The sequence below is a fragment of the Centrocercus urophasianus genome, unplaced genomic scaffold (assembly GCF_019232065.1).
Source record: "Centrocercus urophasianus isolate 14NV4802_14NV808 unplaced genomic scaffold, USGS_Curo_1.0 seq_23, whole genome shotgun sequence".
Taxonomy (NCBI): Eukaryota; Metazoa; Chordata; class Aves; order Galliformes; family Phasianidae; genus Centrocercus; species Centrocercus urophasianus.
In genome coordinates this window covers 12,818,916-12,832,017 of record NW_024884789.1, presented here as the reverse complement: position 1 = coordinate 12,832,017, position 13,102 = coordinate 12,818,916, and the positions used below count along the sequence as shown (strand labels likewise).

At 42.0% G+C, this 13,102-nt stretch overlaps 1 protein-coding gene across 6 annotated transcripts in view; it reads left to right on the top strand.

Annotated features, from left to right (window-relative positions):
- The window catches only part of ALDH1A2 (aldehyde dehydrogenase 1 family member A2), an 81,180-nt gene that overhangs the window by 16,607 nt on the left and 51,471 nt on the right, over window positions 1-13,102 (top strand). Inside the window, exons 1-3 of one of the 6 annotated variants that reach the window (XM_042824095.1) lie at window positions 53-128; window positions 4,260-4,384; window positions 7,772-7,868. In XM_042824095.1, coding sequence (XP_042680029.1) covers window positions 7,833-7,868 — 36 coding nt within the window. In that variant the 5' untranslated portion in view covers window positions 53-128; window positions 4,260-4,384; window positions 7,772-7,832. Of the gene's footprint in view, window positions 1-52; window positions 129-4,259; window positions 4,408-7,771; window positions 7,869-9,951; window positions 10,069-13,102 lie in introns of those variants that run through there. The other 5 variants (XM_042824094.1, XM_042824097.1, XM_042824096.1 and 2 more) reach the window with 5 other exon arrangements.

Sequence of the window (13,102 nt, the reverse complement as noted above, 5' to 3'; positions counted from 1 at the left end):
TTTTCTTACAGAACCGATTAATCATTACCTTTCTGGCTATGTTGCTTCTTTTTTTTTCTAGTAAAAATGGATAAAATGTTGTTCCTGTTGTCCTGATCAGAAGGAAATACGAAAAGAGAAACCACAAAGTAAGGAACCAAAATATGGATAGAAATTTCACTCTGACCTAGTTTGGGATTTAAGCCATACTGCTGGCTGTCTGACACCTTTTCAAGGGGAAGTTGTAAAGGAAAATAAATGCTTGTGAGGACGCTGTGCTCTACTCAGTAAAGAACAGCTCCTATCTTGTAGTTCTGAGGGATTTCAGTGGCTAATGAGGAGTCTTACCTTGGTCGTATGTTGAATTTGTACAGTCACACACGATACTCTTTTTGGACTAAATGCTTTGCTGTCTGGTGACATGCCCTATTTACAAAAGAGCGACAAGGCAGAATAAATTAGGAACACTTAATGAAATCTGCTTTGGTCCAATGGCTCTCTATAATGCAGAATAGGCAAACGAGGCACTGAGAATGACTCTATGTTCCCAATATATTTGGCTTAAAAGTGCATAGGTGCTATAATACGAAGCATTATCACATTATTGGCCATTATCTTAAGAGCTGAAGTTGCTGAATATTTCAAAGGCCTGGGCTTCCTGGAGAAAAATATTACGCTCTTAACCTCTTAAGCATCTTGGGTGATTTTATAAAACATGATACTGGCTTGACCGGCTTCTGGTTGATTTACAAATATTTTCTGCCATTTGATGTCACGCTAAGAGCTTATCCCAGTTATTTTAGCATCTGCTGCAGATGTTCATTTCCTTGGTTTGTATCAGTCATCTTCCCTTTTTTTACTTTGTTGGCTACTGTGTTTAGTTCTGTCAGTACTATTGTCTGCTGTGAATAGAACAAAGACTCATGAGACTTGGCAAATGAGACATTTCTACAATTTCTCTGGTGCTCTTCTTTCCCTCAAGGCTGGACTTGATGCATGTTTATCCCTTAACCACCCACTTTACACCCACTATCCAATTTTAATCCTTAAGCATTTTTGCATGCCCTTTTACTATCTCTGAATCTGCATTCAAATACCATTTCACCATTAGCAGATTCAGAAAATGCTGACCTGTGGAGAGCCACATAGGTGACAAGCTGTGAGACGTCTGCATTTGTCCTGGTGCTGTATGAGCCAGGTGAGCACCTGTGTGGCAGCAGGCAGGCATGAGTGCAGAGGTTTAGCCAACAGTGCAGGTCTGCACTCGCACAGAGACAGCTGGAGTTGCCTCTGGAAAGCCACTGAAAACAGCTTATGTACTGCAGTTTGAACATCTTTGTGCTGTATCACTGCAAAGCAAAGACGTAATTCAGAACCTTAATTATCACATATATTAAAGTATATGTTCATTATGGCTTTTAAAATTATGGATATGGTAGAGCTGAGGGAGGATCTTGAGGAGGCCATCCATTACTGGAGGAATGAGATAATCCACTTCCTCACTTCCAGGAAAATGGGAAATAAATACATTTATGAAAGCAATTTTTAGTTGCTTGCCTGTAAAAGTTCATTCTTCTGGGCAGATGCAAGTCTCCCTCACAACATAGTGTAAAGCTACTTCTTAGTTTAGTCTCACAACAGGTGTGAATGTATTGACTCTGTTCTTTCATCTAATTGTACCGAAATAACGTCAGTGACAGACACAGAAACTCCTAAGTGGGGAGTGGGAGAACCAGGTTCCCGACATAACTATGCATCATTTTCATTTCCCTTCTTCAGATTTTCTTCAATACTTTGACAAATATTTTAAGGAGTGCTTTGAAAAGAATGTAGAGGTGATAACAACAACCTTTTCCAGTCCCTTCACTGGACAAATCCTGCATGAGATTATGAAAAGCTATGGAGTGTAGAAGTGTAGAGGAAGCACTCAAGATAGTGAACTCCATACCTGAAAAGCTGAAAGAATTTTTTGCCTTAAGAACCAAAATGTAGGTTTAGGAAGCTGTCCTAAAATGAATTCTGAGTAGGACAGGCTTTAAGAGAAACTGATAAGTTAAACAGTAACTATTTGTGCTGGTGCTGTGCAGAATTTCTCCCAAGAAATTGAAATGTTTGACTACTCAAGCACTGCTGCCAGTGGATTGTTTTATGTCTGAATCCAATCCTAGTACCAGAAAGATGGAACATAGAAAATGTGCAACTGAATCATTAGTGTCTCAAAAGAGGATTCCAGGGGTGATCACAGGACCTACAAAAATGTCAGTCTGACTTCTAAGCAAGGAAAATTAGATAAACTGTAGGGAAAAATTAAGTCAATAGGCAGATAAAGCTAATAGTCCGCAGAAGCATCAAATGGTTTCTACTAAGGGAGGTTGCACCTCACAAGTCTGTTGGCATTTTTAAAAGATGTCAAAAAGCATGTTGATGTTATTGCTTGTGGTTGAGTGTGGGTCCTTAGGTCACAAAACTGAAACCCTTGGGACCCACACCCCCAAGTCAATCTCAGCTAAACTATTTCTTCTTTCACCTGGATTCAAGCAGAGTAGGAATTCTAACAGCATGTATAATCTAACCATTATTATGAGTAATCTTCACTCCTACAGAAATAGCAAAGCCAGAATAATACACATAGCTCCCACAGTTTAAGTCCCATGGGTAACAGTCTATAGTGTACTGAATTTTAAATAGTACATTATTCAGAGTATCACATAAATTGTTATTACTGATGTAATAAAACCTAAGCCAACACAGCTGGAGAGACCAGGACTATAAATATAACACATATATTTTTTGAATTGTAATAATATGGGTCAAATTATTTTTAAGTCTAAATCCGCTGATTGTAGTTGAATTGGACAAAGTCTGAATGCACACATCTGCTATAATTCATGCTGCTGCACAAATGCCTTTGCTGAATTTATATTTATGTTTTCCTACAGAAACTGCTGCATGGTACTTAAAGGACATTCCCTGTTTTATTTATTGATCTTGATGCTGGGAAACCGAAAAAAAAATAGGAAGATTTGAACGTGCTACAATTCAGCATTCTGATGGGTTTTAGAACACCAAAAAGCAAACAAACAAAAAAACCCAGCACATCTTAAATTCTTGTGCTTTCTGATCATCTTCTGTCCTTGCTGTAGCCTTGATAAGTGACCACCTGTAGTGTGCAGCTCAGCCTTGGAGGGAGGGGTAGTGCACGTGAAGTGACCCTTCCAGAATTTCTTCGTTCTTTATTCTCTGTTTCTGTGATCTCAGCATCCAGATAAAACATTTCAGTCCAGATCATGAATGTGATTTCAAAAAGGTACTGTGTGTCTTTCAAACTTTCTGCCAATAATGCCTCAAGCCTCGTTCAAAGCTTACTGAAATCCACTGTTGCTGACATTGGTCTCAGTGAGAAGTGAATTAGACTTCCTCTAAAGCAGAACCCAAAACTTTTCTTTGTTTTTGATGGGCTAGGAGCACCAGCAGGCCTCCGTGTATTACTGATGTATTATATGTATATGTATTACATATACTGCTGTATAATCAATAATATCTTTTAAAAGTTTTACAGACTATGTATAAAACGCCCTAAGAGTTTCCAAGTTGGTTGAATCTTTGTAATAGTTGTGTAATGCAGCACTGCACTGAGGGGTCTTGCTGGCACAGTGGGGAATAGATAACATTCCACACTGAAGGGCTCTGGGACAGAACTGTCAGTGCTGGCAAAACGCAGAAGTGTTGGGGAAATGCTGTACAGATGGTTATGTGCACCAGCATTATCTGCTGCACTACACTATGCTCCCTTCTAAATGTGCTGGATATGGTTTTACTATAAGCTTCTCTGGTAGGTGACAGTATGGGCAGCTGTAACTTTATGAATGCATCTAGAAAAAGACTATTTAAGTACAAAAAGAATTTTGCTTTTAGAGAATGAATTAATTCAGTATAGGAAAATGCTTTGTTAAAACCAATTCCCTATTCGTTTTTTCTTCACGTTCCCTTTTTTGGAACAGTTGATGTACGTGACAAGTAAGTGCAAAGGAAGATGATTGACAGCATGTTCTTTCTAAAGTAACTTTTTTCACATCCCATTTCTTTATTAAAAAAAAAAACTCAAAATCCAGATCAAAGTTTTAAATTCAGATTTGCTATTACGAACAAAAGATGTCTTGTAAATATAGCCATGCAACATGAAGAAAAGCTCAAAGTACATCCTATGGGCTTTGCAGTGATCTAAACACTGTATTTTCCTAACCAGAATGGTGTACGTAAAGCCTTTTATCTTTCTACAGGGCACACACTTCACATAGCAAAAGGCATTCTGTATCTATTTATGGCTACCAGTCCTGCTGCAGAGTTGTGGAAACCTGATCCAAACCTACCTAATTAATGAAGAAAAAATTTCATTAAGTCAAAGGTAATGACAGATTTGACTCAAAGGTAATGACATTGACACATAAAGGTAAAATTCCTTTTTACATATGATATGCTAACAATATAGATTATAAAATTGTTTCAGATTAGGAATAGGAGGACCATTGGATTCTGAGCCTAATTCCTTTGGAACTCCCAATCACAGTTTTTTAATTAAAAAAAATTGTTTGGAGGTTCAGAGCATCCTCTTTATAGGGTGTGCTTAGCAGTACACCCAGGAAGCAATCTTTTACTACTTCTGTGCTGTATCCATATTCATTAAGGTAATGAAGCTATTAATTGAATATGTAAGTTCAGGTAATTAAATATAAGACTTATTTCTTTAGTTTAAAGGGTAATAATAAAAAATTTAAACTTGCAAACTAGATCACGCATTTAGTGATGATAAATGTGACCTGGAAAGTGCAATAGTCCAATATTAATTAGTTAATTGCATCCATTCATTAGGTGATGTACATTAGCAGAAGGTCAATCCATTTGAAGTTTGATACGTTTTACAAATAATAAATTCAAACAGGTAAATTGAAAAGAAATTCACAATAGAAGAGTATATTATATATTTAACCACAGGACAGGGTCCGTACGACCCGAGAGCATGCTGCCTGCATCTTCCCAGCTAATGGCACGCGTTCTTTACAGCACTGTCCCGAGGCACTGACCTTCTGCATTGTGCAAACTCAGGGAGCAGATGGGTGCCATTTTGCAGAGACTGAACCCAACCACCCCTGGCTGTGAGTGCTGTGTGCAAGGAGGTGACCAACCAAGAACCTCTGAGCTGGTGGGCTCAGAACATCATCAGACTTGAGGAGCTGCACCTCAGGATTGCTCTGTCAAAGGCAAAACCAGCCACACTAGCAGAACACGCTAGATTTAACTGTGGACTTAAACCACAGTGTTAATTTTTGAAACTGACTTCTAAAATAACCCAAACATTGGCTGTCTTTCCAAGCATGTTCTATTTTATTGCCATTACTGCTGTAACTGAATTATGTTTTAATCCAAGTTTAAATGTAGGATTGAGCTTGCCATAGCAGAAATTTAGTTCTATGGGCATAAAGTGGACAGGAAAAAAGACTGATCACTTTGACTTCTTTTTAGTGAAAATTGTGTTCAGTTTTCTTCACTGGTCATTCCTGGATTTTCAGTAATAAAAAATAATTGTTCTTAATATCAGCATTTACTTTATTATTATTATTATTATTATTATTATTATTAGAATTAAAAGTAGTGTAGAAATAAGGAAAAGGTGATTTTCTATTTTTTCTTAATAATGTAAAATATATCCAGACTCAATCAATTATTAATAAGACTTATAATGTTAAGACAGTGAATTCATTGGGATACTTGGGAAAATTTCTGGCATGGTACCATCATAAGATGATTGCAGTATTCTGAATATTGCTTTACAGATAATAATACTTCTGAAAACTTCTGTGTTTAACAGTTTTTAGCTTGTGTGTATAAAACATCTTCATCTAGAGCAAGGACCGGCACCATTCTGTGTGCAGTTCAAGGGCCATAACTCTTGAAAGATTTCAAAGAGTGAACCTCTTTCAAATGATCAGGCTTAGAGACATTTAAGAGAATTGATTCAATTAACCTAGAGGAAAAAGGTGCTATAATGTGTGATTTATATTTGAAGATAAATTAAAATACAAGTATCTCCTGAAGAACGTTTGCTGCCATCATGGTCCATAATGAAAATAGCAGGTAATTAAATAGGACACCTGAGGCTGAAGCTTTTACTGTATATACCAGAACATGAAGTTCAGATTTTGTAAGTGCAAATCTGAGATAAAAAATAACATAGTGGATATTTCTTTGGGGTCCATGTTTTTCCTTCAAAAGTGATTTCTAAAGTGGCTAAGAAATGGGAGGGACATTTACTGCTGCAGAAGGCAGTGGAATGGTCTTTCTCAATCAATATTGAATTTGTATGAGGAGCCAGAGATAGCACTGCTAAATGCTGGAGGGACAGCTGGGAGAACTACGTATAAAAAAGAACTTAGGGGTCAGATCAGAATTACTGTGGGGAGGGTTTTGAAGTTGATCTCGAAATGAATCATTGGAAGTGCCTGACAGAATAATGATGTGATTCAGTTCCTTTGTGTGTGTGACAGCATTTAAAGTCTGGAGCTCACTAAGGAGTATCAGAAATCTTCATGGTGTAAGGATTTGAAGCAGATAGGACCTCTGTGATGCTGGGGTTACTGAAGCCACTGTCCATTTCAGTGGTGTACCAGCACGTGCCAGTAGAGTACAGCTACTCTACTCAAAGGAAGAGTACCCAAAGAGGTAATTGGGACAAAGATGTATTTATCCAAGCCTCTAGCTTTATAACGTCCCTTAGGCAGTGTGTCCTTGTAGTAGAGGGTAGAAAAATGACAGAAAAGTGCAAGCAGTCTAAGAAAGCCTTAATTACCTCTGTACTGTCTGCCACATGTAAACTCTATTGCACCCCAATTCCAAAATGTTGTGTTTCCATCAGATGGCTTTAGTATAAGCGATGTCTGATGGGGCTGAATGAAGAAATTAAGATTTGTGAATGAAACAAAGACTTTTCTTAAAATGTTACATTCGGATTGGTCAAAGTATAAAAACAAACCACTTCAGGAAAGAGTTTGATCTTAGCTATTTATTAGCATAAAGTGTAACAGTGAGAATGTAACAGAAGCAAAGAACAGCCTCACCTGGTTGTTTCTGTAACAATCATTTCTTCAAGAAGTATGAAGACTGTAATAACTTTGTCATTGCATCCTGAAACAAAATATTTGTCTCCTGGTTTGAAGCTGATGTTGAAATAGGAGTAAAATTAGAACACATTGATGTGAGAGAAAATAAACCAGTCTGACTTAATTGCGACTTAGCTCATATTACCCAAAATCCACCACCAGCATCAACAACAAAAAAGCAACAAGCAGAAAGTACAAGCCTGCAATCAGAATAAGTGCTTTCCCTGCCATACCTGCGTGTTTGGGACTTGGGGGACTTGGGCAGAACTTGGGCTGCTGTTTCTGTTCTTTCTCATGGCAATTGTAGGACTCACATTTTTCTTCTGCAAATTAGATTTTTACTTCTACATTCATTGTTATTACTGAGTTATTGTCACTATTGGCAATAGTGGTAGTCAGTTATTGTCCCAGTGTCTAAAGCAATAGTGGTAGTCATCCCTCCTACAAACAAATAGCATTAAATATTTGCTCTGCGTGATTTGAAGCCATGTCTGCTTGCTGTCATAGAGTAGTCACTGTGGTGCTTAATTGCTAAGTTCACCGGTACGCCCAGCACTGCACCACAGGACTTGCTCTGTCGCATTGACAGGAACTCACGTGTGGTCTTGGCAGTAAAGCTTTTGTTATTGTCTTTGCAGGTGAAGGAGGAGAATCCTGGCTGGTCACCCGCTACTGGGAAGCTCTAGGCATGTGTGTGCCATGTTCTGCTGGCTGCAGCTCAGGAGCCATGGTGTGGTGAGTGAGGGGCTGTTCATCACCTGGGAGTGCCAGTGGGGTTGGGTGGCACCTGAGCCAGCCGCGAGGTGTTTTGCAGACTGAACTGCTTTCAGACATAAGATAAATACAGTTTGTATGATGAGGAGTTGATGGAGGCTGAGGGAGCTGAGTTATAACTAAAGTCACAGGAGTGTTACGCTAGTCAGGTGCTGAAGCAGCTCTTGACTGTGTGGGTTTGAATGGCACCTCCAATGCACTACAATCCTTTCTCACGAAAACTTCCTGAAAACTTCATTGACTCGATTTAAGAATGAAACCGCTGCACGGTTCCTTCATTCCTCAAACCTGCTTAAGTGCAGTCCCTTCCTGAAGGAGCATTTCCCTGCTCTGATTTATTTTAAAACAGCTTTTAGAATGTGTCATCCTTGTGATGAAGTGTTAGGTCTACATTGCCAGCATGCCATTAAAAACTGAATTTCTGACGTTTAAAAGTCTCACTTATCCCAAGTGTCACCATTTGACAGCCTTGAGTGTCACTTTACAGCACCATATTTTGGATCCATTTCCTCTGTCTGGGGGACGTGGGGGGTGGTAAAGAAATATGAAAAATAAGAGAAAGCAAAATCTGCAGTCTCCTCCATTACTGAACTGAGATTTACAGAGATGTGCATGTGTAAGGCACATCTTGGTGTGGTAAGGCCAAGCCACAGCAAGGAGCGGGACCTGTGGCATCAGCAGATGAGTATCCTAACAAAATAGAAAGGCAAACTGATCCTGCAGTTTGTTCTTGAGTAGGTCAACAAATTGTCTCGTGGCATCTTTCTTGCTGCTTTGTTTTTACCAATTTGGCACAGCTGTACAATTTGGTGGCCCTCCTCTATGTCTTCAGTGTGATGATGGTTTCCAAACACAGCAACTGATGGGTTTCTAAGCATTGGGTGCGTTTGCATCAGTGAGGAGATCTGTGCCGGTTCCGCCTGAACTAACACTACGGGCTTCACACGCTTCCTGCCGAGAACGCCGGCGGGCGGAGCGCATCCCGGCGCTCAGAGCCTCGCCACGGCCGCGGCCCTGCCGGGGCACAGCACGTGCTGCCGGCGTGAGCGCCGTGCCTCGCCGTGCCGCCTTCCGGTCACGCGCCGCACGGATGCACACGCACGGGGCCCGGGCCAGCAGGACGGGGAGCGCACCCGGGGCGGCGGCACGGCCCGGCACGGCGGCGGCGCGAGGCGCAGGCGGCGGGAGCCCCCTGCCGTAGCGAAGGGCGACGGGCGGCGTGCGGCCGGCAGAGGGCAGCAGGCGGCCGGGCACGGCGCGGCGGGCGGCCGGCAGGGGGCGGCGGGAAACGGGCGGGCGCCGCGTCCCTCGGAGCCGCCGCCGCAGGATGCTTCGGCGTCGGTGCGGACGCGCGAGCGGGGCGGCCAGGGACGGCCTGTCTCGCCGCGCGCACGGTGGCGGGAGGGGGAGCGGCCCGGCCGTCAGGTGCCGCGCGCCCAGGAGAGCGTCCCGCGGGGAGCGGGGCGGGGACGGGAGCGCTGCACCGCGCGCTTCGTTTGGCCGGCGCTCCGGCCGCTGCGCCTTCCCGCGTCCCGTGAGGGGCGGCTCCGCGGCGGAGCGGGAGGCAACACGGGGCTCAGCTTCTGGCCGCGGGGCCGCCGCGTCTCTGTAAGGGCTCCCCGAGGAGGCCCCGCTCCGCCCGGCACTGTCCCCCCGCGGGATGCCCGGGGGCCTCGCCGGGGCTCCGCGCCTCCCCGCGGAGGGACGGGCGGGAACAGCGCGGGCTCGGTGCCCTCCCGCCGGGCTCTCCGTGCCGCGCCCGCCTGCTCCGGGCCTCGCGGTGCGGTGGGACCCGGCGGGGGCTGCGCCGCGCTGTGAACGGGGCTGTGCCGCTGTCGGCCTAGGTAGGACGGACCTGCCCCCCTGCCTCTGCCCCCATGTCCAATAAGAAGAGCCCCGGCGTGACACCTGCCTATATACAGAGGAGGAGAGCAACATCTTCAGCGCTGGGCTTTGGAGGCGGGGGGGAGGGGGGGAACAGCCCAAAGCGCAGCACATCGGGTCGGAGCGGGGGGCTCGGCTGCTCCGAATCCCCCCCGAGACTATGACTTCCAGTAAAATTGAGATGCCGGGGGAGGTGAAGGCAGATCCTGCCGCTCTGATGGCATCTCTGCATCTGCTGCCTTCTCCCACTCTGAACCTTGAAATCAAAAACACGAAGGTAAGTTGCGTTCCTTTCTTCTGGCAGAGAAAGTCTCGCTTGAAATCAGTTGTAATCTGCCCTAACTGACTTGAGCACAGACATAAGGGGAAAAAAAAAAAAAAAGAAAAAAAGCAAAGAAAACCAAACTATTAAGAGGTTGCCTTGTGTCTGTAATAAGGGAAACAGATTTTTAGCTCTCTAATCGGCTGAAAAACCACAGGGTAATAGAAAAACAAATGAGATCTGTTGGGACTGGCTCTGCCACTTCTCCCTAAGAGGAAATTTTGCGCAGAGCTGTTGGAGTTTACTCTCAGGGCAGAATCAGTAGTTCCCTTATGCTGCAGTTGCTTTTGATGTAATTCGGAGGAAGTAACTGTACATACCTGTATTTCTCAATCAGAAAATAAAAATATTTTTGTTCTTGAATTACCCTGTGTGCCCAAGGGACCCTTCTGCAGTTCCCAAAGGACTGCTAACACTGCTAGGTTGTTACGGCACTGCACAGGTCTCTGCTAACTTCCACAGTATCTGAATACACCCTTGAACAATATTACAAAAAGACATATATTTTTCCTTAAGACTAATTTTCATAAAGAGAAACAGCATTCATCCTGATGGGTTGGTAGGTCGAAGAGTCTGCTGTTACTATGGGACTGAGTTGTTTTTTGTGGATTAAAATGAGCTTTAAGAACAGTCATTTATCTGTAAATGCAATTGATTTTTTTAAAATTTGTCTTTATGCCTTGAATCTTCACACCTTCAGTATCTTCAGCTAAAGAATGCTTTCATTTCTGCTGGAGAAGTTTCAGATGTATTGTACAAACAGATTACAACGTGTCAGACTTTGTTTTAATTACTGAGTAACTTAATAGGAAAATAAAGCACATCAGTGCTGGGAGAAGGTGATAACATTTTTATCTACTGGAAATACAACTTTGGGAGCTTTAAAACTGATAGGAAAATCAGTTTGGCCGATGTGGTGTAATGTTTTTTCTTCCATATCATCACTTGAAAAGCTTTTCATCTTTTCTCCTTCTTAAGCGGGTGCCAAAACTAATTTGTTCTCTAATTTGTTACAGCTATTTCATGTTCTAGAAGAATGTTTAAGAGGAAACTCAACTATTTTAGATTTCATTCCATTTTAATGAGAACTGCAGCATGCAGATTTAAAGATGCACGTTTTCTTGCATATAATTTGTTTGAAAATCGTTTGGTTAAATAAGGAATGTAGTTATTTGATGTTGTGTGCTGTTACACTTTGGAGTGGTGATACTTTGTAAAGTGCTTGGCATGATTTTTCCTTATTCCTGGTTTCAGAAGTGCTGCGTGGTTATATTTGCTAACAGCATCACCATCAGTTTGCACAGGACGTGTACTTGCACTTCTCCATTTTAAAACTTGTTAATTGGTACAAAAAATCCTTTAAAAATAGAGCAGTCACTAACAGTGCACTTTTTGAGGATTTAAACTGGATAGCAGCCTGTAATTGAAGTTTATTGTGCCGTCTCAGAAATTTGTAAGGTGTTACACGTTTTATCCTACTGTGACGAGTAAAAGAAAGTTATTTGTTTTCAGTATTAAACCAAAACCAGCAGCAACCCATTTCTTCTGGACTGGGTTTTGAGGTATCAGGTAACTCCTGACTGCTTGTGAGAGAAATGGGGTTTAGGACAAGCACTGAATGTTTCACTTAGTTTATCCTCTGTCTCTGCTTTTCTCTTTCCTCCCTCCTTTTTCTCTGCAGGAAATATAAGTGATTTATAGATAATTGGAGTCTTCAGTTTGGAGTTGTGTCTTGGGCAGGGCTTTTATCCAGGATCCCCTTTCCCACCTATTACAAAGAAAAACAATCAAAAATGAAATAATGGATTGTAACTTGATTCTTTCGGTGGGGGAGTGGTCGCTTCACGTCTTAAATGCCCAACAACTTCCATAAACAATAAATAACTGTGGAATAAAGAACTTTACCAAGAAGAAGGCAAAACAAAACCCGCAAGCCTTTTAAAACCAGGCGTCAGTAAGCATTCCTAGCAGCTTCTGCTTTTTAGCTGAGAATTTTAAACACACATCCAGGACCCAGAATTCTTCAACTCTTCATTACTTCCATCTCTGAATGCAAAATCTTGAATTCTTTCAGGAAAGGGCACCTATGAACTGTTAATCTAAGTGACTTTAAAGTATGTTTTGTCAATTCCATTCCTCTTCTAGAATTCTGAAATTGGAAAATAATTAAGACAATTTTGTTAGGACAGAGCATATTGAAGTCCCAGGAATCCTTAAATTTATCCTAAATCTTAAATCATAAAATCAGAAATCCTTAAATTTATGCTAAATTATGCTAATTTAATGCTAAGATTTCTAATGTGTAGTGGAAAAAATATGTTTGCCTTTCCTTAATCTCTAAAATATTACGATATTCTTAGAAATTTTTGCTTGAAGAACACAGATAAAAGAAATACTATCCATGTAGTTGTAGTTTCCATATGTTTGATTGTTCAGTGGAATTAATGGAACCTGTGTAATATTCCTCTGGGCTTTCTGAAATGAGCAGAAAACTGTGTTAAGTCCTCCTGGTCTGTCGCACCTGATGTACAACAAGCGCTAAGGCGGCGTGATTTCCATTGGTCACTGAAGAGGTACTCAGTTAATGCTGGAAATTACCTGATGCTTGTGTGATATGAGCAGCACTCTGTTGTGACTTCTGTGTTAGGAGTATGCTTCTTTGCAAAAAAGAGCCACCAGAAGTGCTTCTCCTCTTCAGTGCTTTGGTACGGCCTCTGGGAAAATAAAGTGTTTTAGATGTGCATAATAAGAACTGGTGAATAGGATGGGAGAAGCCACATTCTGAACAGATGTGGACATCAGTGGTAAACTCACAATGGTTTTTCTGTGTGGTTAGCAAATACTAAGGCTGCTACATGCGAGGTTCTCTCTCTCCTCATTGTGATGCCTCTGTAATTCTTTACATCTTAGCGTTAATATTTGCAGAGAAATTGCTTTTATTGCACAGCCCTGTGGTACACCCAGCCTCCCTCTGGAGGCTGTCAGGAGC